Raw genomic sequence first — 27696 nt, 5'->3', positions numbered from 1 at the left:
AACCCCCGCTGTTCATGGAGGGCCTCGTAAGACTCTAAGATTTAGAAGTCCCACTTTTACCCGCCCGAGACCGTCCACACGGAATTGAGCTTCCAATCCCAACACAAAATAAACAAGAAAGAAGTTAAGGAGGTGAATAAAACTCCAGATAAGGTAAATATGATAGATCTCTGGAGAAAACTGAATGGGGATAGAAAGAAATATACCTTTTTCTCAGCAGTAAATGGCACATACACAAAAACTAACCATGTACTAGACCATAAAAACCTCACAATTCAGTGCAGAAAGGCAAAGATACTCAATGCATCCTTCTCAGATCATAATGCAATAAAAATTATATGTAATCAAAGGCCATGGAAATATAAACCAGAAGTTATTTGGAAACTAAACAATCTAATCCTAAAGAATGAGTGGGTCAAATAACAAATCATGGAAACAGTCAACAACTTCATTCAAGAGAATGACAATAATGAGACAATCTACCAAATCTTATGGGATACTGCAAAAGTAATTCTTAGGGAAGTTTTATATCTTTGAATGCCTACACAAATAAAATAGAGAAAGAGGAGATCAATGAATTGGGCATGCAGCTATAAAAGCTAGAAAAAGAACAAATTGAAAATCCTTAAGTAAATACCAAATTAGAAATACTGAAAACCAAAGAAGAGATTAATAAAATTTAAATTAAAATAAGTACTGAACTAATAAATAAAAGTAACAGTTGGTTTTATGAAAAAAACAATAAAATTGATAAACCTTTGGTCAATTTGATTAAAAAAAAGAAAGAAAACCAAATTACCAATATCAAAAATGAAAAGAGTGAACCAGTCTCCAATAAGAAGGAAATTAAAACAATCATTAGAAAATACTTTGCCCAACTGTATGCCCATAAATTCAAAAATCTAAATGAGATGGATGATTATTTTAAGTTGAATTCTTAAATAACTTAAATAATACTTAAATAATTAAATAACCCCATCTCAGAAAAAGAAATTGAACAAGCCATCAAAGAACTCTCTAGGAAAAAATCTCCAGGTGAGATGAATTTACAAGTGAATTCTATCAAGCATTTAAAGGACAGTTAATTCCAATACTATAGAGATTATCTGGGGAAACTGCCGAAGAAGGACTCCTACCAAATTCTCTTTATAAGACAAATATGCTTCAGATACCTAAACCAGGAAGAGTCAAAACAGAGAAAGAAAATTATAGACCAATTTTTCTAATGAATATAGATGCAAAAATTTTAAATAAGATACTAGCAAAAAGAATACAGTAACTTATCATGAGAATAATACATTATGATCAGGTAGGAATTATACCAGGAATGCAGGACTGGTTCAATATTAAGAAAACTATTAGCATTACTGATCATATCAACAACAAAACTAGCAGAAACCACATGATTATCTCAATAGATGCAGAAAAAGTTTCTGACAAAATACAACACCCATTTCTACTGAAAACAATGGAAAGCACAGGAATAAATGGGACTTTCCATAACATAATAAGCAATATCCACCTAAAACCATCAGTAAGCATTTTATACACTGAGGACAAGCTAGATGCATTTCCAATAAGATCAGGAGTGAAGCACGGATGTCCATTATCACCACTGTTATTCAATATGGTATTGGAAATTTTAGCTTTAGCAATAAGAGAGAAAAAGAAATTGAAGGAATTAAAACAAGCAAAGAAGAAACTAAGTTATCACTCTTTGCAGATGATATGATGATATACTTAGAGAATCCCAGAGAATCAAGTAAAAAACTACTTGAAATAATAAAAAACTTTTGCAAAGTTGCAGGTTACAAAATAAACCCACACAAATCATCTGCATTTCTATATATTACTAACAAAGCCCAACAACAAGAGACAGAAAGAGAAATCCCATTTAAAGTTATAGTAGATACTATAAAATATCTATAACAAACCCAGAGACTATATGAACACAATTACAAAACTTTTTTTGCACAAATAAAGTCAGATCTAAGTAAGTGGACAAACATCAGTTGTTCGTGGGTAGGCCGAGCTAACATAAAAAAAATGACAATTCTACCTAAATTAATTTACTTATTCAGTGCCACACCAATTAAACTACCAGATAATTATTTTCTAGAGCTAGAAAAAATAATATCAAAATTCATCTGGAAGAACAGAAGGTCCAGAATATCAAGGGAACTAATGAAAAGAAATGCTAGGAAATGTGGCCTAGCCCTATCAGATCTCAAACTGTATTATAAAGCGCCAATCATAAAAACCACTTGATACTGGCTAAGAAACAGCGTGGTAAACCAGTGGAACAGGTTAGGTACCCAAGACACAGTAGTCAATGAATATAGCAATCTACTGTTTGATAAACCCAAGGACTTCAGGTTCTGGAATAAGAACTCACAGTTTGACAAAAATTGCTGGGAAAACTGGATAACAATGTGGATAGCCTGACACTGTACACAAGAATAAAGTCCAAATGGATACATGATCAAGGTATAAAGATTGATACTATAAACAAATCAGGGGAACAAGGAATAGTGTATTTGTCAGATTTATAGAGAATGGAGAAATTTATGACCAAAGATATGGAACATTATGAAGTGCAAAATGGATAAATTTGATTACATTAAATTGAAAAGTTTTTGCACAAACAAACCCAATGAAACTAAGGAAGTAGAAAACTGGGAAAGAATTTTTGCAACTAGTGTCTATGATAAAGGCCTCATTTCTAAAATAGATAGAGAACTGAGTCAAATTTATAAAAATACAAGTCATTCTCCAACTGATAAACGGTCAAAGGATATGAACAAGGAGTTTTCAGAGGAAGAAATTAAAGCTATCTATAATCATATGAAAAAATGCTCTAAATCACTATTGATTAGAGAGATGCAAATCAAAACGAGGAACCACATTACACCTATCAGATTGGCTAATATGACAAAACAGGAAGATGATAAATGTTGGAGATGATGTGAAAGAGTTGGAACACTAATTCATTGTTGCTGGAGCTGTGAGCCGATCTAACCATTCTGGAGAGCAATTTGGAACTATGCCCAAAGGGATACAAAAATGTGTATACCCTTTGACCTAGCAATATCACTTCTGGGACTCTATACCAAAGAGATCACAGAAATGGGAAAGGGTCCCACATGCACAAAAATCTTTTTTTTTTTTAATTATTTTTTTTTTTATTTTGTAATGTTTAACAATCACTGCCATACAATTGTGATTTTATCCCCCCCACCTACCCCCCACTCCCCCCCTCCCTCCCCACGACTGCATACAATTCTGTATAGATTCTACATATACTTTCCTATTGAGTATATTTTCACTATAGTCATGCTATGTAGTCAGACTAAGATAAATGAAAGAAATCGTATAACAAATCAGAACATGATACACAAACACATACACATACACAAACATGATCTGCTACAATATGTGAGTGACTTCCATATTTCTCTCTCTGAGTGTGGCAGGCATTTTGCCTTGAGATCCTCCATTGGGATTTTTTTTTTTTTTTTGGTAAGAAGTTCTTGTGTTATTACACAAATCTAAGTCTACCAGAAAAAACTCTCACACACTGTGGTTGTTGCTGTGCATAAAGTTCTGCTCCTTTCACTCAGCATCAGGTCATATAAGTCCTTCCAGGCCTCTCTGAAGTCTTCTTGTTCATCATTTCTTATGGCACAATAGTACTCCATTACATTCATATACCATAATTTATTCAGCCATTCCCCAATTGATGGACATCCCCTTGACTTCCAGTTTTTGGCAACTACATAGAGTGCTGCTATAAATATTTTTGTACATGTGGGACCCTTTCCCATTTTTATGATCTCTTGGGGATATAGTCCTAGTAGTGATATTGCTGGGTCAAAGGGTATGCACATTTTTGTAGCCCTTTGGGCATAGTTCCAAATTGCTCTCCAGAATGGTTGGATGCGCTCGCAGCTCCACCAACAATGAATTAGTGTTCCAACTTTCCCACATCCTCTCCAGCATTTATCATTTTCTTGTTCTGTCATGTTTGCCAATCTTATAGGTGTGATGTGGTACCTCAGAGTTGTTTTGATTTGCATCTCTCTAACCAATAGTGATTTAGAGCATTTTTTCATATGATTATAGATAGCTTTAATTTCTTCCTCTGAAAATTGCCTGTTCATATCCTTTGACCATTTATCAATTGGGGAATGACTTGTATGATTATACATTTGGATCAGTTCTCTATATATTCTAGAAATGAGGCCTTTATCCCCGAGCTTAGCTGTAAAAATTCTTTCCCAATTTACTACATCCCTCCGGATTTTGGTTGCATTGGGTTTGGTTGTGCAAAAACTTCTCAGTTTAATGTAATCAAAGTTATCCATTTTGCATTTCATAATGCATTCTATCTCTCCTGTAGTAAAGAATTCTTCCCTTCTCCATAGATCTGATAAATACACTATTCCTTGCTTCTCCAGTTTATTCATGGTATCAATCTTTATACCTAAATCATGTACCCATTTGGACTTTATTCTTGTGTACGGTGTCAGGTATGGGTCTATGCCTAATTTCCGCCACACTGTTATCCAGTTTTCCCAGCAATTTTTGTCAAACAATGAGTTCTTATCCCAGAAGCTGGGGTCCTTGGGTTTATCAAACAGAAGGTTGCTATATTCCTTGCCTACTGCATCTTGAGTGCCAAGTCTATTCCACTTGTCTACCTCTCTGTTTCTTAGCCAATACCAAGTGGTTTTGATAATTGCTGCTTTATAGTACAGTTTGAGGTCTGGTAGCGCTAGGCCACCTTCCCAAGCATTTCTTTTCATTAGTCCCTTTGATATTCTGGACCTTTTGTTTTTCCAAATGAATTTTGATATTATTTTGTCCAGCTCTAGAAAGTAATTGTCTGATAGTTTAATTGGTATGGCACTAAATAGGTATATTAATTTGGGTAGAATTGTCATTTTTATTATATTAGCCCGGCCTACCCATGAGCAACTAATGTTTTTCCATTTACTTAAATCTGACTTTAATTATGCACAAAAATCTTTGTGGTGGACAAAAACTGGAAATCGAGGAGATGCCCATCAATTGTGGAATGGCTGAACAAGTTGTGGTATATGATTACAACGGAATACTATTATGCTATGAGAAATGATGAAACAGGAAGACTTCAGAGAAGCCTGGAAAGACTTATATGAACTGATGCTGAGTGAAAGGAGCAGAACCAGTAGAACTTTGTACACAGCAACAATCATAGTGTGAGAGTAATGTTTCTGGTAGACTTAGTACTTCATTGCAATGCAAGGACTTAAAAAATTTCCAATGGATTCTTGAGGCAAAATGCCTTCCACATCCAGAGAAAGAGCTATGGAACTGGATCGCAGACAGAAGCAGACCATTTTCTTTTGCATTATGTTTGGTTTGGTTTTGTTTTATGGTTTCTCCCATTCATTTTAATTCTTCTATGCAACATGTATTTAATAGGAATGTATATGTAAAACCTATATAAGATTACATGCCGTCTCAGGGAGGGAGTGGGGAGGGAGGGGAAAAAAACCTAACATACATGGAAGTGATTGTCAAACACTGAAAACAAGTAAAATAATTTAATTAAAAAAAAAACCAAGAGAAATCCCAGAAAAGTCATGGCAAAATCCAGAAATTCCACATCAAAGGAAAAAAATACTATAAGGAGACAGAAAGAAGGAGTTCAAGTACCATGTAACCACAGTCAGGATCCCACAAAATCTGGCAACTTCTACTCTCCTTAACAGAAAATTTTAGAATATTCCAAAGTCAAACGGTATGAATTTGCAACCAAGTATAACTCATCCTACAAAGCTAAGTGTAATCCTACAGTGGGAAAGATGAACTTCTAAAAGAATACAAAAACTGTTGAGTATTCCTGATGAAAAGAACAGATCTGAGTAAAAATTTTGAAATGCAAATACAAGAGCACAAAGAAACCTAGAAAGCTAAATTTATTCCAAAAATTGGAAGAGCCTGTATTTATAATGAAGGGCTAACATTCTAATATCAGAAGAAACAAAGCCCCCACAACCTTAAAGTCTTCAAAGGGTACTATTCTGAAGGTTTGAAGAAGGAAAAGAGAAAGGAGGGTAAGAGGAAGAAGATAATATCTAAATAAAGAATTGGATGAGAATGGGTATCAGATGAACCTCATTTTTACTTGAACTGAACAAAGTCAGACTGATTGACTACACAAACATACACACAGAGACAAATGTAAACATAAACATAAACAGATTTCTATAGAAATACCTCAAATTCAACATAGAAACAGACAAGGATAGGGAATGTAGGAGGAGGATGCTAGTAGGGAGGGAATAATCACAAAGCAAAGCCTCTCCTTGCTCCCTACTCCTAGGGTTCACCATGTTAATGTTGAACTTAGTCCAGAACCCTGACTGGCTTTGGCAGCTAAGAATTCCTGAGCTCAAGATCTACCAGTCACAACATCCCCAGTAGCAAGGATCACAGGTGTGCCCCACCACCCCCAACAGAAGAGAGCCATATAGGCCAGTCACTCTCAGTTTACACTGAAATATAAATTCCTTTAGGATAGAGTCAGCTTCATGACGGGTTTGATTCCCCAACACTCACTACAGGACTTGAACAAAGAGGTATGAGAAGACATCCTCACTCCACCCTCCATGAAGGTGGAAAGTCCACAGGTGTTACACATGGCATATGTTTTCAGACTTTTTCAATGTATGGATCAGTTGTGGTGATTTATTTTCCCTCTCTAAAATATTATTTGTTATATGGGTTGGCTCTCTGGGAGAGAAAAGGTCTGTGAGATAACTACAATGATATAAGAAAAAGAAGATATCAGTAAAACTTTGTTTTTAAAAAAAAATTTGTATCCACATACCTGAATCATAAAGTCATTTTCTTCCTGGACCTCACAAATACACCGAACAACTTCAAAGTCAAAGTTGTCTTCTCCATCAAGATCATCGTCTGGATTAGTGGTGACATCAACATCGTGGCTACAGTCTTCATCACTCCAAAGAAAACTCTCGGAAGATGAGTCACTCACATTATCTTCTTCTGTGGCATGTGTAGAAAGAAATAGCAACCACTGAGTAAAAAGTGTTCTTTGGAGGAAGGAGTGATACTTACTATACTGCAACTCTATTAATACAATTTTACAATTTTTTAATCACCTTGTAGTTAAGAAAGCACTTCATATACATTCTCACATATTATTCACAAACTAGTTCTATAAAAGCATCTACTATGTGCGAAGCATTGTGGAAAGCACTGATTCTGAGAACAACCTTATGAGGTAGGTGCTATTATGATCCTCATTTTACAGTTAAAGAAACTGAGGAAGACAGAGGTTAAGCAACTTGCCCTGGATTACACAGCTAGTATGTTTCTGAGGCCAGGTTTGAACTCAGTTCTTCCTAACTCCAGGATTCTACCCCATCAATTAACTAGCTGACTATAAAACTATCTACAACTGAGATATACTTCCATCTTACAGAAGAAGAAAATCAAGACTCAGAAAGGTGAAGCAAAATGTTTATGATCACTCAGCTGATAAGTTGAGAGAGCAAGGACTAAACAGCCAGGTCCACAGTACCATAAAATATTTTCTTTTTCTTGTGACTCCAAATCTCTCCCCTACTCACTCACTTTCAACCTGCCTGGGTTCTCTTCACAGTAAGGCTCTGACAATCTGATTTACCAAAAAATTATAAAATTGAAGTTTTTTAATATAGGTGTAAGATGTAACAGTCATTATAAAAGAGCTACAAATACAGAAATCCCTACTGATTTTTATTAACCATACTTCTTGCCAGGAACATGGACAGTCAAAGGGTGACCATAATTTTTTTATTTTATCTTCAATTGGTTTTTATTGTGTGTTGATATTCTTACACTTACAAGTTTGCAGGTAAATTTACCTAAATATCACAGATTTCCCACTTTCACAGTACAGAGATCTTTCCCTTCTTCCTTTTTAAAAAACTTTTATTGCTGTCATTTGTTTTTATACCAAAGTTATTACTAGAATGTACCATTCCCTCCAAACCCCATCTTCCTTTTTAACAAAACAACAAAAAATCTTTAATGCATATTAAGGAAAACCACATTTCTGCCACTTCTGGCCCACTGTAAAAAGGTATGCAATGTTCCATACCCACAGTTCCCCCTATCTTCAGCTAAGGTACCCATCTCTTAACACTTCTTTTTAAAAGGTGGCCTATACTTCAGTTTTGTACTTCCACTGTAAGGCAGGGGAAACTTAGATAATATTTATACATATGCATAAGGAAGAGACAGCAAGCTGGACTAGTCTCCCTCATTTTTACTCCTAAGAAGTTTTCATTTTCTCTCTGTTATCCCTAAAAGGACTTGTATGAATAATCCTCAACACTGCTATATTTTCAGCTGGTAAATGATTTTGAAGAAGTTAATAATCATAAAGAACTAATATCCTTTGTTGAAGTCATAGAACTTAGATGAATTTATCAGCCTCAAGTTGCAGCTTCTCAGGAGGTCTTCTTGGTATCTCCTGCATTTCATTTTATAAAAACTGCTTGGACAAAAGAGAAAAATTTAACCATTTGCTGTTCCACTGCCCAAATTTGGTATGCAAAGTAACCTTTCTATCACCTTTGGAGAAAAGTTTCAATGATAAGTAAGGAGAAATTCAATTAACGGGGCGGGGGGGGGGGGGGGGACACAATTAGCAGCAGCAGAGTGGAGAAAGAAAGAAAATGGTTTCATGAATTGGCTTATTTTAAAGGAACCCCTGCCAAAAGTTTCCTTCTATTTCCTAAAATCAAGCCATGACATTAATTTGTTGTTAGGCTATTATAAACAACAAAACAAGCTAAATTTAGTACACAGTCACCTATCTTAGAGGGGTGGGCATTACAGAATCACACCATCTCAGAATTAAAAGGACTCACTTTGCTAGAAAATGGATGAAACACTCTCTACTCCAGAAACATTTTTGTCAACAGGGGGTCAAGCAACCCCTGATAAAGATCTTTACTTCTAGAGAAATAAACCCTCTTTAAGTTGAGATTCTGAGCAGTCTTAAAGTGTTCTCTATGTTGCTGCCTATGGCTTGGATGGCTCATAGGGTCTGGGTTCTCTACAGGATAAGGGTACCTCACCTTTATTCATATTTCTAAGCCAAATGAATGGGACATATATGCTCATTCTTACCAGGTATTTTTCCTCTTTCTTGGTGATGTCCAGAATCAGAGCTATGGACCGACGTACTCAGGGGAGTACCAGATTTATTTGAGGAACTACACCTGGTAACAGCAAATGGCTTGGGAGGCGAACACTCTTGGGAAACATCACTAGCATCTTCACTGCAAGAGTATTCTGTAAGTAAAACAAGATCAGGAGTGAATGATGCTACATGGACATACAGTGCTGTACTGAATTTAAATAAGCAGCATGTAGAAAGTACCATCTGTGAACTACAGAATTTTGTGGTACAAACCTCAGTTACATAGAAAGTTTTTCATCCAAAATATTTCTATTAGCCTTTTTTCACATTATAAAGGATCAGTCCTCTTTAAGAGTGCCTGAACCTGCCTGAGAATGACTCCCTGTAATTCTGGAAGTGTGAGAAAAATCAGTCCCTCAAGAGCCAGCCCTTTCTTTATGCACAAACCTAGTTTAGCAAACAAACAGTGCAACATGTAGAAATTTTGGTTATCATCATTTTTAAAATGTCAACATAAATCTAGATCAACTCATGTGAATTCCATCAGGAATAAACTTAGCAGGTCTCAAAACTAACAGAGGCAAATCTCATCTACTCTGCATTCTACAACCAGAATTGAGGACCACCTCAACATTCAGCAATGTGTTTGGACAGGATTTGGGAAAAGAGTGAGATTCACTTCTCTTAAACTCATTTTATCAGATTACAGCATCCTGAAACTGGGGCAAAAACAGAGTGCCTCCTCACCTCCAGAGATTAGGCTGCAACATTGAATACTTTGCCTAAACTAAAGAGGATTAAGGAAAAACCCACTCCCATATTCCACCCCCATATTCAATTTACAAACAACTTTTCCACAAAGGAAAAAAAATTACCAGGTTTGGATTTCTTTTTCTTTTTCTTTTTTTTCTTTGACTTTAATCTGACAAATTCTCTGAACTTCTTTTCTTTGTTCTTTTCCTTGTCTTTTACAGCTAGGAAAGAAAAGAATTTGATGCATTATTTTAAATCTGCCAAGTCTTTCAGTTTTTTCTTCTCCGATTTCTGATTCTTATCCCTTTTTCCTACTATTGTTAAGGGCATCACCATCCTTTCTGATCACCTGGATCTGCAGCGTTGGTGTCACTCTCCATTTCTCATTCACCCCACATATCATTGCCAAATCTTGCAATTTCTTCCCCCAAAACATCACTTTCCCCCTTTCTCCATTCACACAAGCAAGTTCAGGCTCTCATCACCTCTCAAACTGACCAATGAAACAGCCTTCAAATTAGCCTCCTTGCCTCAACTATCTTGCCTCCCTCATCCATCCACAACTGCCAAGGTGATTTTCCTAATACACAGGTCTAAATAATGTCACCTCTTACTAACTGCATTTCAGTGGTTCCCTGCTGCCTCCAAAATTAAATATAAACTCTTTAGTTTAGTAGTTCTTTACAACTTGGCCTCTTCCTATCTTTTCAGGTTTCTTACTCATTATTCTACTATATACACTTTTGAGTCCAGTCAGACTGGTCTACCTGCTCTTTCTCATACCTGAAGCTCTTCTCTCTTCTCCATGCCTTTGTACCAGCTGCCCCCACCTCTAAAAAAGGACTTCCTGTTCACCTCTGCCTCTCAGAATCAGTGGCTTCCTTTAAGACTCAGCTCAAGTACCATCTCTTGTAGGAGGCCTTTCTCAGATATGTGCACCCTACACCCCAATATTCACTCCCACCTGACAGTGCCTTCCCCTAAAAGGCTATCTTCCATCTACTCTGTATATACTGATTCATGTAAATCTTGAATCTTTGATTGGAATTTAAGCTACCTGAGGACAGGAACCATTTTTACCTAGTGCTTAGCACTCCATCTGGCACACAGTAAGCATTTAATAAATGTTATTTTGTCATAATAAAAGGTTATACTGTTAACTAATGTGCAAACTCAAATAGCAGCAATGAATATCAGGTCTTCCTGAGAGGGCAATAGGATGTATACTAATTAGTAGTCCTAGCTTCTAGCTCTTCCACTAACTGACTGTGTAACCTTGACTAAGTCTCTTTCCTCCTCTGAGCCTAGGTTTCTTCCTCTGAAAAATGAGGAAGTCATCCCAATTCTTCTTAGAAGCTGTTCTTTTTTTAATGTCTTGGGAGGAGACAAGTATACCAAATGATATGCCACAGTCCGAGTTAAAGAGTTAAAAAAAAAAAAGGAAAGGATATGGTGACAACAATGGGTAGATAAGGTGCAGAATCCACATATTTGTGTGTGTGAATGAGTTGGGGTTCCCTAGACCAGATGGTCTATAACATCTCTTCCAACCAAAACAATACATGATTTCTATACATTTCAAAGTATTACAACTCCTAATTAATAATAAATTCATATTTCTTTATCACTTTCAAGTTTGCAACATATATTACTTATGCTTGCCGAGTTTCCTTTTAAAAATATTCTTTTTTCTTTATTTCTTATTTTGTTAATTTCAGTATTTTATGAATTTGCAAATGTTCATTCAATTTCTTTGAATAACTCAGGTCTTGCAGAGAATTCTATATCATAGTTTCTGATAATTCTATTTCCTTTCAGATGTAACAATACCTCATTAATTTTCATTTAGGCAATTTGATATTTTAAAAAAATTAGCTAATCAATTATCCATTTTTCTAAGTTTTTCTTTTAAAAAAAAAAGCTTAGTTTTGTAAATTTTTTTATATCTATTTCTCCTCTAAAAAAAATTAAAATTTACAATGAGATTTTCTCACAATAATCCCATGAGGAAAACAGTGCAACTATTACCCTCTCTATTCCTGACAATCAATCAGAGAGGACAAATTATTTGTTTGAGGTTTCAAAGCTAGTAAATAACTGTTCCAGATTCAGGTCACAGAACCAGAGATTTCAGATTAGAAGGGTACCTCAGGAGACCATTTAGTCCAGCTCCCATTACTAGTTCTAAGTTCTAAAGTCTTTATCTTCATGTTTCCTAAGAGATGCTCCTTCCCTTCCTTTCACATGCCCCCAACTGGCCACTGCCCCCCTCTGGTTTGGCAGACTAAAGTTTTCAAGACTCACTCATCTAATGCTGCAAGGTGAGTGTGGGGTACAGCCATGAACCCAACCAAGATCTTTGTACTGCAGCCCAAACATTGCATCTTAAATATCTAGAAAAACCAACAACAACTAAACAACTTCTTACTAAGATCCTCTGATTAACATTCAAAGCTGTTCAAAACCAACCCCCACCCCAACCACCTTTTCAAACTTCTCCTACCTTACACCTCACTACTCTTCAATCTCTGCTCTCTTCCATCCAGTGACATTGGTCTCCTGGTTGCTCCTTAAACAAGACTAGAGATCTCAAGATCGGAGATTCTCATCTCGAGGCATTTTTTCTCTGTCACGCCTGGAATGCTCTGTTTTCTTATTTCTACTTCCTGGCTTCCTTCAAAATCCCCCAGCTTACTTCCACACTCAAAGAAAGAAATATGGAAGTCATTCGCAAAATGTAGCAGATCATGTTTGTGTATGTGTATGTGTTTGTATATCATGTTTTGATTTGTTATATGATTTCTTTCATTTATTTTAGTCTGACTACATAGCATGACTACAGTGAAAATATACTCAGTAGGAAAGTATATGTAGAACCTATACAGAATTGTATGCAGTCGTGGGGAGGGAGGGGGGTAGTGGGGGGTAGGTGTAGGGGGGATAACATCTCAATTGTATGGCAGTGATTGTTAAACATTAAAAAATAATAAAAATAAATAAAAATAAAAAAAAATTAAAAAAAAATCCCCCAGCTTAATCTTATCTTCTATGGGAAGAATTTCCCAAACTCTCTTAAAGTGTTGTCTCCTATTTATCCTGAATAGAGGTATTTTGTACATATCTGTGTGCATATTTTCTCCTCTAATTAGACTGTGAGCTCCTCAGAAGTGGGAACTATCTTTTTGCCTTTTTTTTGTAACCCCAACACTTAGCACAACATCTGGCACACAGTAGATGCTTAATACATTTTATAGACTGAGGGGACTTAAAGTTGCCACAGACAATTGTCAGTTCTCTTGAGTTTTAGGTATATTTCAATTAATGTAAGCACAAAGTCATTTACATTGTTTTGTCATAGGACTATGCCTGAGGGAAGCTGGTTTAGGAAAGTCTAGTTTACCTTTCACAACCCTCAATACCCAAAGAAAACAAGAACAAGAACAGACCAAACCTTCCCTTCAGAAGTACTGCCCAGCCCAGTCCTAACATCAAGTCCTAAATCAGGAGGATAGGCTGGAAGAATGAGCAAACAACAACAAAAACATCCCACCACAAATAGCTGTTATAGTGGCCAAGAAGCTTCCAACACAAACCAAAATGAAGAGAACGACTCCAAAATATTTACAAGCAAAACTTCAGAGAAAAACCCAGCTTGGGCAAAAATTTAATTAGAATTCCTAGAAGAAATGAGGCAAAAATTTAAAAAAAAAAGTTTACACTGTCTTTATAAAATGAAATGAGAATACGTGAGGAAAATTTTGGAAAAAAAGTGAGAGATACAGAAGGAAAAACTGGAAAGAAAACTAACAACTTGGCACAAGAGGTATAAAACCTTGCCCAACCAACATATTCCATGGAAATCAGAATGGATCAAATAGAAGGAAAAGAGCTTATGAAACAATAAGAATGATTACAACAAAATCAAAAGCCTAAAATATATAAAAAAATAATAATTAAGGTATCTCACAGTAAAAACAACTGACCTGAAAAACAGATCAAGGAAAAAAAAAATTAATAATCACTGGATTTCACTTTCCTGCTGCATCCAAAAAGTGGAGATCCCAACTCAGCCACAGCATGGGCACCATGAAGTAAAGTAGGGGTTGAGGGGAGGAATACCTTTCTGCCCTCCCCTCTACTTTTAGACTCCCTTGATATGACTAGGAGTATTTGCATTGTTCTGTTTCATTTTCTCCTTCTCAGCTTTAGCTGCCAATGGTGATCCTCACTGGATCAGAGGTTGCACCATAACAATCTTGGAGCCAGGATTCTAGATGCAATGTTGCAGTCGGCCCAGAAGGGAAGTCCCAAGAAGCCAGGGTGATCTGAGACTCAAGCCTGAGAGGGGTTTTGGACTTGGCACCAAGGCTTATAGGAACTAAGCTAAGATGTTTACATATTTATTTTATATCTTGGAAATAAATATTTTTGTCAAGGCTAACGTGAGTATCAGTGGTTAAGCAGAACTAGGGTACAGGGAAGTACCCCACATACACACATATGCTTGAGGGAACACTACAAGTCAGCTGCATTGGCATAATTTTGCAAACTTTTCGTTTTTCAACTGCTTGACTACTTAAGGACTGGCACTTCTGTATGTAAGTACTGATACCGTTATACTGTCTACATTACTGAGTCCTGGTATTAGAATATTATTAGTCCTGTATTAAGCTTAATGTGAGAAATCCGGCAAGGGCAGCTAGGTGGTGAAGTAGATAGAGTTCTGGGCCTGGAGTCAGGAAGACTGACCATTCTGAGTTCAAATCTGACCTCAGACATTTACTAACTATGTGACTGTGGGCAAGTCACTTAACCCTGTTTACCTCAGTTTCTTTACCCGTAAAATGACCTGGAGAAGGAAATGGCAAATCACTCCAGTATCTTTGCCAAGAAAAGCCCAAATGGGGTCACAAAGAGTTGGACGCAACTGAAATGACTGAACAAGAGAAATCTAGTATCACAACATTGCTACTATCTTGTAGAAATGTTTATATTGGTCTTTACCATTTAAAACAACCTAGAGTATTTGTCTTTTGTGAAAGCAAAATACCCAAAATCTTCTTCGGATGTGCCTAAAATCCATAAATAGCTGCCTTTCTTTGCTACTTCTCCAACTGCTCCTACTTGATTTTTTTGTCCAGATGAGTGTGAAACTCCATTTGGTTTACTCTGGCAGAGGCATGGATCCACTTGGGGAGTTTCTGTAATTTGGAATAAGGACCCAGAGAAAATTGCCCAGACCTCTACGGAGGAATCACCTATGGTACAGACAGACCTATAGTGAATTTTGGGGTTTCCTATGTAGAAAGGGACACATATTGTCCAGACCCCCACTGGTTTGCCCTATACCCTGAGAGAATCATGGAAGAGTTTCTATCCAGGAAAATTTTCTCATCTGAGAAAGAGGCAAGCCTCTAGTCAACTATAATGCCCAAATCCACCTAAGTTGAGGAGCAGGTTTTCCTGTGAAATGGGAAAAGTTTTCTTTGCCTATTTTTTTCACTTTCACTGGCTGCTTTGAGACTTGAGTGTATAACACCAGAGAAGCAAGCGAATAAAAATTGCTTCTGCCTCCCCAGTTCTAGAGAACTGTTCTGAATTTGGGACATGGACTTATGCTAATCAAAATACACTCATTCATATTTTCTGAGGACATCAACTTTGAAACAAGGGTAAATGTGTAATGGGACTTTTCAAGCATACTAAAATGGACTAACACTCTGCTTCCCTGAATCCCTAACTATGCCCCCTTATCAGGCAGATGATTCAAGAGTTAGTGCAATGGTGACCTTTGCAGTCAGGATTCTAGGTGTGATATTGTATTAGCCTGACAGTAAAGCCCTGATAAGTCAGGGATACCTCAGACTAGAGCCCAAATAGGATTTTTAACTTGGAACTGGGACTGTACTCTATAGTAAAGAAGGTAAGTTATGTGTATATTTATTTTAGTTCCCTTGAAGTAAACATTTCTTTGTCAAAGCTTTAAAAAAAAAAATCAATTATTAAGACCAAAAAAAAAAAAAAAAGAAGAACCTAAACAGTCTATTTCAAGAAATCTTATTCTGGAGCAGATAGGTGGCTATCTAGTGGATAGAGCACTGGCCGTGGAGTCAGGAGGACCTCGCTCAAATCTGGCCTCAGATACTTGCTAGCTGGGTAACTCAGGCAAGTCACTTAATTCCAATTGCCTAGCCTCCCTGCCCTCCCCCCAAAATTTAGAAAATTAAAAAAGAAAAAAGCAAACTGCCTAGATCTTTTAGACCCAAAAGGGCAAAACTGAAATAATCCACTGGTTACCTCCTGAAAAAAAGCCCCAAATTAAACCTCCCTGGAACATCACAGGCAAAATTTCCAGGACAAAGAAAAAAAAATGTGATCTACCAAAAAGAATGAATTCAAGTACAAAGGAGTCACTATAAGGATCATACATGTTTTGGTATCCACCACTGTAAAGGAGCAGGGATTTTGAAATACAATATGCCAGAAGGCAAAGAATATGGATTTACGGTCAAGGATAACTTTCCCAAAAAAAAACTGAGTATAAGGCTACAGAGATAAGAAAATCAACCTTTAATGAAATAAAGTACTTTCAAGCATTCCTGATGAAAAGATCAGAGCTCTGTAGAAGCTTTAACATTCAAACACAGCAGTTAAAAAGAATATAAAATAATAAACACGAATGAACAAGGATAAAAGACTAAACAAAGATAAACTGCTTACATTCTAAAATGGGGAGATGATGCATGTGCTCCCTAAAAACCCTATCATCATCATAGGCTACAGAGGGAGTCTAATTGCACAGAAGGTCTGGGAAAAGTTTTGTTAAGTCTTGATGATCTTAAGAGATAGAATGGAGTGGGAGTGAAAGAGAAATACATGAGGTAGGGAGAATGGAGAAAGGAAAGGGAAAGGTAAGGGAAATTATCTCAAATAATAAGGATACATGAGTAGATATCTATACAAATAAGGAAAAGAGGGGGGCAGAGCCAAGATGGCGGAGTAGAAAGACGCACATACGTTAGCTCCGAACCCACAGCCCATAAAATATCTGTAAAAAAGAACTCCCAACAAAATCTAGAGCAGTAGAAGCCACAGAACAACGGAGCAGACGAGATTTCTGTTCCAGAGTGACCTGAAAACCTCTCACAAAAAGCCCATCACACTGCGGATCAGGAGCAGAGCCCAGCCCAGCCCTGTCTTGGCCACGGGGCACAAAGAGGAGCAGATCTGAGCAGGCTTCAGGGACAGAATCTCCAGCGGACGTGTGGGTCCCTCCATCCACGGGCCCCAAAGGTTGGTGAGAGGGTCTTCTTGGCTTGCCAAGAGGAGAGTGGGGTCCCCCCATAACTCAGGCCCCCTCAGGAGGCAGCAACAGAGACGGCAGCAGACAGGGGCTCCCCAAGCAGGCAGGAGCTCAGATCCATTGTTGAAGGTCTCTGCATAAACCCCCTGAGGGAACTGAGCCCTGTGAGGTGGCCCTGCCCCCACCTGAGCACCTGAACCTAATCTCACACTGAATAGCAGACCTGCCCCCACCCAAAGCCCTGAGGCTGGGAAGCAACATTTGAATCTCAGACCCCAAGTGCTGGCTGGGTGGATCTGGAGGTGAGGTGGGGGTGGAAAGAAAGCTCAGAAGTCAAGTCACTGGCTGGGAAAATGTCCAGAAAAGGGAAAAAAAATAAGACCATAGAAGGTTACTTTCTTGGTGAACAGATATCTCCTCCCTTCCTTTTGGATGAGGAAGAACAAGGCTTACCATCAGGGAAAGACACAGAAGTCAAGGCTTCTGTATCCCAAACATCCAGAATAAATATTCAATGAGCTCAGGCCATGGAAGAGCTCAAAAAGGATTTTGAAAATCAAGTTAGAGAGGTGGAGGAAAAACTGGAAAGAAAAATGAGAGACATGCAAGTAAAGCATGAAAAACAAGTAAACACCCTGCTAAAGGAGACCCAAAAAAGTGCTGAAGAAAATAACACCTTGAAAAATAGGCTAACTCAATTGGCAAAAGAGGTTCAAAAAGCCAATGAGGAGAAGGATGCTTTAAAAAGCAGAATTAGCCAAATGGAAAAGGAGGTTCAAAAGCTCACTGAAGAAAACAGTTCTTTCAAAATTAGAATGGAACAGATGGAGGCCAATGACTTTATGAGAAACCAAGAAATCACAAAACAAAACCAAAAGAATGAAAAAATGGAAGATAATGTGAAATATCTCATTGGAAAAACAACTGACCTGGAAAATAGATTCAGGAGAGACAATTTAAAAATTATGGGACTACTACCTCAAAGCCATGATCAAAAAAAAAGCCTAGACATCATCTTTCATGAAATTATCAAGGAAAACTGTCCTGAGATTCTAGAACCAGAGGGCAAAATAAGTATTCAAGGAATCTACCTATCCCCTCCTGAAAGAGATCCAAAAAGAGAAACTCCTAGGAACATTGTGGCCAAATTCCAGAGTTCCCAGGTCAAGGAGAAAATATTGCAAGCAGCTAGAAAGAAACAATTCAAGTATTGTGGAAATACAATCAGGATAACACAAGATCTAGCAGCTTCTAAATTAAGGGATCAAAGGGCGTGGAATAGGATATTCCAGAAGTCAAAGGAACTAGAACTAAAACCAAGAATTACCTACCCATCAAAACTGAGTATAATACTTCAGGGGAAAAATTGGTCTTTCAATGAAATAGAGGACTTTCAAGCATTCTTGATGAAAAGACCAGAGCTGAAAAGAAAATTTGACTTTCAAACACAAGAATGAAGAGAAGCATGAAAAGGTAAACAGCAAAGACAAGTCATAAGGGACTTACTAAAGTTGAACTGTTTACATTCCTACATGGAAAGACAATATTTGTAACTCCTGAAACTATTCAGTATCTGGGTACTGGGTGGGATTACACACACACACATGCACACGCACACACTCATAGAGACAGAGTGCACAGAGTGAATTGAATAGGATGGGATCATATCTTTAAAAAAAATGAAATCAAGCAGTGAGAGAGAAATATATGAGAGGAGAAAGGGAGAAATGGAATGGGGCAAATTATCTCTCATAAAAGAGGCAAGCAAAAGACTTTTTAGTGGAGGGAAAAAGAGGGGAGGTGAGAGAAAAACATGAAGTTTACTCTCATCACATTCCACTAAAGGAAGGAATAAAATGCACACTCATTTTGGTATGAAAACCTATCTTACAATACAGGAAAGTGGGGGATAAGGGGATAAGCAGGGTAGGGGGGATGATGGAAGAGAGGGCATGGGGAGGAGGGAGCAATTTGAGGTCGACACTCATGGGGAGGGACAGGATCAAAAGAGAGAATAGAAGTAATGGGAGACAGGATAGGATGGAGGGAAATATAGTTAGTCTTATACAACACGACTATTATGGAAGTCATTTGCAAAACTACACAGATATGGCCTATATTGAATTGCTTGCCTTCCAAAGGGAGGGGGTGGGGAGGGAGGGAGGAAGAGAAGTTGGAACTCAAAGTTTTAGGAACAACTGTCGAGTACTGTTCTTGCCACTAGGAAATAAGAAATACAGGTAAAGGGGTATAGAAAGTTATTTGGCCCTACAGGACAAAAGAGAAGATGGAGACAAAGGCAGAGAGGGATGACAGAAGAGAGAGCAGATTGGTGATAGGGGCAATTAGAATGCTTGGTGTTTTGGGGTGGGGAGAGGGGACAAAAGGGGAGAAAATTTGGAACCCAAAATTTTGTGAAAATTAATGTTAAAAGTTTAATGAATAAACAAATAAATAAATGAAACAAAGAAGGAAAAGAAGGAAAATGAAATGACTGACACTTGAATCGTATCCTCATTTGAACCGGTCAAAAGAGAAAAGAAAATACATCTTACTGAACAGGGAAATAAGAGTGAAAGTGGTAAAGGGAGAAGAGAGAATTTGTGGAAGGACAGATTAAGGGATGGATCAGTTCTAAGCAATATAAACTCTAAGGATATACAAAATATTTACAGCTCTTTCTGAGGTGCCAAAAAATGAGAATCTGAGCGGGTGCCCACAAATTAGGGAATGAATAAAGAAGCTATAGTATATAAATGTGATAGAATAATAATGTGCTGACTTTATCAGCATAATGACTAAACAGGATTCCCGGAGACTAATGATGAAACATGCTATCTACCTCTTGAAAGAGAGATGAAGGTCTCAGGATGCAGAATGAGGCAAATATTTTTGGAAATGGTCAATGTGGAAATTTGTTTTAACTATATGTATTTATAATGGGTTGGATTTGGGCTTACAAATCAAATATTTAAACATTAAAAAAAAGAATCATAGGATTTTGAGCTGGCAAAGAACCTAGAGGTCATTTTATGAATAAGGAATTGAGATCTAGAAAAATTAGTAATATATGTACTCAAAATCCCACAAGAGAGAACCTGGGGTTCAAAGATGGGCTCTGACTCCAGAACTCTTTCCATGAGAACACCCTGAGCACCCTACTTTCAATGGTCATTCACTATTTTATGGCAACTGGGGCTCATTTATAATCATCAAACACTGAAAACTTTACTACTCAGTAACTTGCAAATTTGTTCCACAATGGAGAAGTGGATTTATCGAAAAAATTTTTTCTACAAAGATCTCTCTACCTCCAGCTACAGAGCTTGGAAGGTGTGTGTCACTGAACTGAATTTTATTGGCAAGTACCTTTCCCCTGATGAAAGCTCCCACGTCCAGAAAAGACTGTGGCTTGTTTCATGACTACATTTGTCACCAAAAAAACCCCAAAACTTGAAGAAGCTATTTCAGTTTTCTACTTCGCAATCTACAAATGTTTTCTTGTTCTACACCAGGAAATACAAGAGATCAGAAGGGCATGCTAGAGCATGAAGCAAAAACCTTAAAAACTTAAAACAGAGTGTGAAGAGAGAAGCCAGAAAAATAAATACTGGTCTCGGGAGAACTATTATACTTCAAACACAATCTTCCCATGATTGTCTACAATATTTGTAAATCCAAACACCCCTTGCAAAGATATGCAATCTTTACTAAGTGGTGACCAAGGCTATCACATAAAGATAGTGTTTCAGAACCTGTTGTGGGAAAACGCCTATGCTCAGAAAGCTGAGAATCACAATGGTTCTTAATTAAGTTAGTTAAAATGAACCAGCAACTCCAAGAGTAAGTAATGCAGTTCACTTAGCAACCTGGAAAAAATATCAGCTGTTTTTCAAATTTACCCTGCTTAAAACCAGAAGAGATACAACCTAGGTCATTCACATGCTAAAATCATGATGAATATCCAAAGCCTCAAACAGGAAGAGAAATACGGCATCAAACTGGAAGCCCAACCTATATGTTGTTTTCATTCAAAAATTTATTTTTAAAAGCTGATCTATTTCCCCATTATAACCCGCTGATTCAAGTTAAGGAGAGCTAGAAGTCTCTAGTACTTATAAACAAAATTTTTGGAAGCCCAACTGAATAGCCATAAATGACAAGCTAAGGGACCAGGGTACCAACTCTATGAACTTACCAAGTGTCAAACAATATGTTCTTTCCCATTATAAAGTCCCCTGAGAAATTAAAACATCCAAATTCTAACAGGAAATGATGGTGTCCCCATATACAAACAGGATTGTTGAGTCTGGCTGAAAAGATATGGTGTTACAACACTAGCACTTTTAGGGCTTGAAAGAGAAAACCTACCTTCCAAAGTAGCTTAGTTAGAAATGGGACCTCTCCTTGGTAAGAAGAAGTCATCCATCTGCCAGAAGAACCAACTCCTCAAATAAGAGAGCTCACATAAAGTACTTTACAGCAGACAGATGAATTATTCATATTTATTTTAAAACAGAAAAGCTATAAAATATGTGCTGCTTTAGCTCTTCTACCTAACTCTTAGGAAGACTGGAATCATCTGTGAAGTCACAAATATTTGAATCTGATTCCTACCCACATCCACGGCCAAATTCAAATGGTACCTTCTCCATGAAGCTTTCTCTGACCTCAGCCCATTTGAAATGATCTTTACTCACATCATGCAAACAGCATGTGGCTTATACTTCTACACAATTAAACTCTACTTTGCTCTACAATTATGTGTTGTATAATCCTACTAGATTATAAACCTCTTGAAGGTAGGAAATATTTCATATTTATTTTTGCTTCTCTACCAGCACTGAATATCAGGCCTAGAACATAGCAGGCAATCAAGAAATATATGGTAAACTGCTGAACTGAACCTTAAAAGCCCTGAATTAATCACTCTTGTAAAAATTAACATGTTAACTTATGAAACCAAAAACAATACTAAAGAAAAAACAAAATCTATACAATTCTAAAGGACTTGTGATGAAAAATGCTATCTACCTCCAGAGAGAAAACTGATAAACTCTGAGTGCAAACTGAAGCATACTTCTTTCATTTTGTTTTTCTTAGGTTTTTTGTAACATGGCTAATACGGAAATATGTTTTGCATGACTTCACATGTATAATAGGTAACACATTGCTTGCCTTCTCAATGAATTGGGGAGGTGCTTGAAGAGAAGGAGAGAATTTGAAACTTTAAATTTTTTAAATGAATGAATTCAAACCTGTCATTTTATAGATGACAGAAATGAGAATTATATGATGGCAAATATTTGCCTAAGGTCATAGAACTTATTAGTAGAACCCAAAACCAACGTTATTTGAGTCCCCATTAAAGGTGCTTCTACTATGCCATCACCTAGGCATGAAAAGTAAGAAGATCCACATTCTCTAAGTATTCCAGCTCCCCTCTGGTTAATCGATTATGGACTGAAGAATCTCATCCCAAACTGCATTCTCTGTTTGTTATAGCTATTACTCTACAAAGAAAAAGTCATTTTACCATGAATCCAATTTCCAGCCTGCAAATAAGAAACCAACTTTGCATGAACCAGAAGGTGTGATAAAAGGCCCCACTTTGATTAGAACAGTTTAGGGCTGATCTTATTTGTAAGGTTTAATGAGTATTTACATACATGCCACCAAAAAAAGAAGAAAAAAGAGGGAGGAAAAAGAGAACAACTAAGGGCCCCTATCCCAATGGTTGAAATTCTACCATTAGAAATACATTCTTTGGAGTAGCCAAAACAAAATACACTTTAAGCAATTTTGGGTCATTCATACCTTGGAGTCTATTTGATTTATCAGATAAAGTCATTCCCCTGAGGAAGAGGAACAAAACTCTGAATTAGTTAGAGAAATAGTCTAATCTAAGGCATTAATTGGCAGCATGGGGCATGGGATACCTAGGAGTGTGGAGGGGAGACTGAGAAGGAAGTCAAAGAGTGAAGAGGGGGACAGGAAAAGGAGGTAAAAGTGTGTCATTTAAACATACAGAACCTCCAGGGGTTTTTTCCTCAGTCAAACCATCTGCCTGGATCAAACTGAAATTTTAATTCCTATAGATCTATCTCATGTCAGGAAGCCCTGAAACTTCAGTAGAGAGAAGAAAAAAACACTTATGAACTTGAAGGTGATACTACGTTGCAGCAAAAAGAATGAAAAGCCAGGAACTGGGAAATCTAGGTTCTAGTCTTATTTCTGACATTAGCTTCCCATGTGACCTTCACTGGGTAAGTGATTTCCCCTTGAGGGACCTCATCTGCAAAATAAGTATGCTAGACTATACAACTTCTGAGGTCCCTTCCCTCCCTTCCAACTCTGAGATTCTATGATTCTTCCAATTTGTAATTATCCTACCAATGAGGTGTGAACTTACATGAATGGAGGTGTTGCTTCCACTTGGCTGCTGATCTCTCCTTTCCTTCCAGGCTGCAAAGATCTCTGTTCTCCACCTGAGCGGGAATGGGAGAGATCAGGCTGTACCCCAACCAGGGGAAGTCCAGAGGCCTAGCGTGCCCTACTTGGCATGTTGCCCCAGAACTGACCCCCTGTGTCCAAGGAAACAAAATAAAGTACATCTTGGTTTTAAAACACTTTTTTTCTGGAAGTGTTTGGTAATAAAGTACAGATCAATGTGGTAAACACACATTCTGTGTTCCATCAGAAAAGAGTTCACAACAAAATTCTCCATGTAAAACAAAGGCATCTAAGTCCCAGCTCCTGGCCCACTTATTTCAAGTATTATTTAATAGTTTCATATTCCTTCATAATGAAAAAAACTATATGATCTTTAGATTTCCTTGGGATGGGATATGAACTGTATGCAATGTTTTAACAGTTTCAAATTATAATTCTCCTTTGTTTAAACAAAGTAACACAAGATAGTACAGAAACAACCCAGTAAAGGCAAGGCTTAACTAACTCCAGGGATAGCCACAGCTATTCAGAAACATACAAAACCAACTGGGTAATCATTTTATAAATATACATACACCTCACTGGTCTGAATATAGTCCACATCTCTAAAATGAAATCTCTTTGAAAAGGAAAAGAAATATATTTACGTATGTACACACTACAAAATAACACAGGTCATAGGCCACACTCTGGACTTTTCACATTGAATTAAGAAAAAAAGTACAGCCAATTCTGAAGTCAAGAGTGATACATGCTTTTTCTGTCTAAGACGAGAATCCTCTATAGTCACAGCTGATAAGACTTGTTTTTCTAAATCACTGCAATTTAGGTTACAAAACCAACATGTAAGATCAAAGTTAACAAACACGTACTTTTACTGTCAGAGAATCATAGAATCTGAAAGTTGACCAATGAATAAATGAACTCCTTTTACAACACCACCTATGAAAGCTCTGCCTCTGCCATCAGAGGCTGGCTACCTCAAGTGACAGAAGAAATACTGTACCACAAAGCAATGCCTTCCACTGTTAAAAAGTCTTCCTTATATTAAGCTAAACTCTATCTCCTTATAACTCCTACCCACCTATAACCTCTAGGATTACACAAAATACATCTGATTCATCATCCCATTCATCATTCATCATCCATTCAACTACTTGAGGACGCCTACCCTGCCCCTCTCCTCACCTGCCTTCTCTGGAGGAGTCAGGCAATTTATGATCACTACTCTCCAATATCTAACAAGGGGCTCATTTGTTTTCTCTCTTTCAGAGGTAGAGGAAGATTTGTAATATATAAGCTTTTCTTGAATATACAGTGCTTTCCAAAGGGGGGGAGCAAGCTATGCAAAGGTAGCAAGATATTTCACCTTCTCCTTTCCGTAAGAATAGTTTCCCTAAGCGTTCCCAGCCCAAAGGAACTACAAGTCGTCTGCTGGCCTAAGGAGGCAGGGTTTTTGTTGTTACTGCTTGTTATCCTACTCTACACTGTGAGACTTTTCCTCATGGACCCCTGAGCAGCGATGCTCAGGACAATCACTCCTTAAAAACCATGGCCCAGAGTTCAAGCACGGACTAACTCTCTTCTTCGAGGAGATCTCTGGGACCTCATTCTTCCAAAGTCAAGCTTTCTGAACCAAAGAAAAGAAAGAAGAATCTGGTTGTGATTTCTAAGGTTTAGAATATTCCCAGCACAGCCCTACTCCCTCTCCACATCCCACCCCACCCAAAAGAACAGTCTTTGTTGCTTCTCTGAAAGGAGGCCGAATATTCTGGTGGGATACAATATCATCCTTTACAGTTTATTCAGCAAACTTTGTATTACTGCCTCTTGGGCAGGCGAGAAAGTATTGGCTTTGGCATCAGAGGACTTTAGTTCACATCCTATCTCTGCCATTAATGACCTCTGTGACCCTGGGCAAGTACCAATTAATTTAGACCTTAGTTTCCTCATCTTTAAAAAGAGGAAGTTGGCCTCTATGGCTTTTAAGATCCCTTCCAAGGGCAGATCTATGGCACTCTGAGTTTAAAAGCTATTACATGTGGGCTTTTCTTTTTTTAATTTGTCCACCTAGTCTAAGGAAAATGTAATTGTAATTGCCTCCAGCAAATGAAGTCTAGAACCAGATTCCTCAGCATAGAAGCAAAGCCATCTTGGTCCTCTAACCTGACCCAGACTGATTTCCCTCCTTCTTCCCTGACCCCAAGAGAACAAAAGGCATGAAATTCAGAAGAAGGGGGAAAGAGCTGCCTTTGTTACTCATTTCTGATTTTTTTCTGGTGAAAGTAAAATGGTTTTCCAAAAAATGATCTATTCATGAGGCTAGAAGTTTTTCATGCCTTCCTTCTTTTACTTAAAACACGCTACCTCCTATCCCCTTTAAACTTTTGCGAAATTACTAGATTCACCTTGCTTCAATATCTAAGATGGGAAAGTCATTAGGAAAAGCCAGATGGCTAAGAGCACCTATCTTCTCACGTGCAAGCCCACACTGTCTTTCTTCAACAAGAAATGCATTCACTGATGATCTACATTCAGATCTGGCATAGGCTGAAGTAGGAGGAAGAGAAATGAGCTAAAAAGAAGTTTAAAAATAAAGAGCACACTTCATTTTGGGCAAGAGGAAATGAAGTCCAGGGAAGAAAAGAGACTGGGGGAAAGTAAGGAGTGTTTTGTCATTAATATGTATTTCTATGAAGTATATGTGTGCTTTGAAAAGGTGGGGGAGAAGGCTCCACACCTGTGAATTCATCAACGAAGAAAACTCCTTCCCAGTCCACCAGTGAAAACGAGCATATCATTAGTCACTTACAGTCTTAGAGAATTACCTAGGGGAGGGAGAGGCGAAGTGACTTGTACATAATTTTATAACCATTATGTTTCAAAAGGATTGCCTGAATCCAGTTCTTCCTGATCCCAAAGCCAGCCTTCTAACCACTCTGCGACTCTACCTCTGCTGAACACAACTAATAAAATGGGAATGAGCTGCTGCCACTCCCTTCAAAAGCGAGCAACACTGCTCAACAAATCATCTTTTTTTTTTAAACTAAGCAATATGTATTTATTTCTAAGCAAATTTATCAGCTTGCAATAATGATAAAAGACAGAAATAAATCTAAGGCTTCTTTAATCAAATTTCAATAACTTTAAACCCAAAAGTCAGAAAGTGCTACCAAGCTGAACACTTCCAAATGCTTATGTGTCCAAGATAAGGTGTTTAGAAATTCTATTAGGACCACAAGATCCAGCAACAGAGGTTGATTTGACCTGACCCAAAGGATGGAGATTAGAGGAGGGAAAGGAAGTAAGAGAAAAGTATTAGGAAGAGGAAGAGGGTACGGTCAAGGGAAAGTAGCTAAAGAAGGGCAGTCCCAGCAGGCTCAAAAGATCCACACCACACACACACACACCAGAGTACTGCCTAGACTTTGGTCGCAGAACCAAAAGGTTCTGTGAACTTACAAACAGGCTGGCAGGGAACCACAATTGAGTCCTCTATGCTAAAATGTAAATATACATATATGTCTATATGTATGTATATATGTATAGACCAGAGAATTCTCAGAATAGTTGGTAGCTCATTTCAAATAAAACAATATTGTCAGAGAATTTTGTCTACAGCAATTCCAGTGAAATAAAGGCCCAACTAGGATACCTTAGTAAAATTATATATGAACTCAGAACAGGGCTGAGATCACTGCTGCATTATTCCTCATCCTAACGGTCCTTGTAGCATCTGAAACATGACAGAAGCAGAGAACACACTCTTTTCAGCAGAGTTCATAGTGCCATGTAGATAATGCTTCAGGAGGGATTTACAACAAACAAAAATTGCACCAAAATGACTAAGCATATGTATGTTAGGCACTGTGCTAGCCTGGGAAGCAGTTACACAGCCTGCAGAACGGTTAAATATAAGGTAGACAGGGAATTTCTCAATGCAAATTTTAATATATTGGTGAAAGAAGCAAAGCACAGGTCA

General features: G+C 37.6%; 1 protein-coding gene across 6 annotated transcripts in view; it reads right to left on the bottom strand.

The window, feature by feature from the left end:
* PHF20 (PHD finger protein 20) overlaps nucleotides 1-27696 on the bottom strand; it is a 118742-nt gene that overhangs the window by 32096 nt on the left and 58950 nt on the right. For 4 of the 6 annotated variants that reach the window (XM_072631374.1, XM_072631373.1, XM_072631378.1 and 1 more), the window contains 3 exons: nucleotides 10081-10179; nucleotides 9193-9357; nucleotides 6878-7056 (listed from right to left, as the gene is read on the bottom strand). In XM_072631374.1, coding sequence (XP_072487475.1) covers nucleotides 6878-7056; nucleotides 9193-9357; nucleotides 10081-10179 — 443 coding nt within the window. The remainder of the gene's footprint in view (nucleotides 1-6877; nucleotides 7057-9192; nucleotides 9358-10080; nucleotides 10180-27696) is intronic. The other 2 variants (XM_072631376.1, XM_072631377.1) reach the window with 2 other exon arrangements.

Source organism: Notamacropus eugenii, chromosome 1, assembly GCF_028372415.1.
Source record: "Notamacropus eugenii isolate mMacEug1 chromosome 1, mMacEug1.pri_v2, whole genome shotgun sequence".
In the NCBI taxonomy this organism is placed as follows: Eukaryota; Metazoa; Chordata; class Mammalia; order Diprotodontia; family Macropodidae; genus Notamacropus; species Notamacropus eugenii.
The sequence above is the reverse complement of the archived record's forward strand: the minus strand, read 5'-3'. Positions and strand labels throughout refer to the sequence as shown.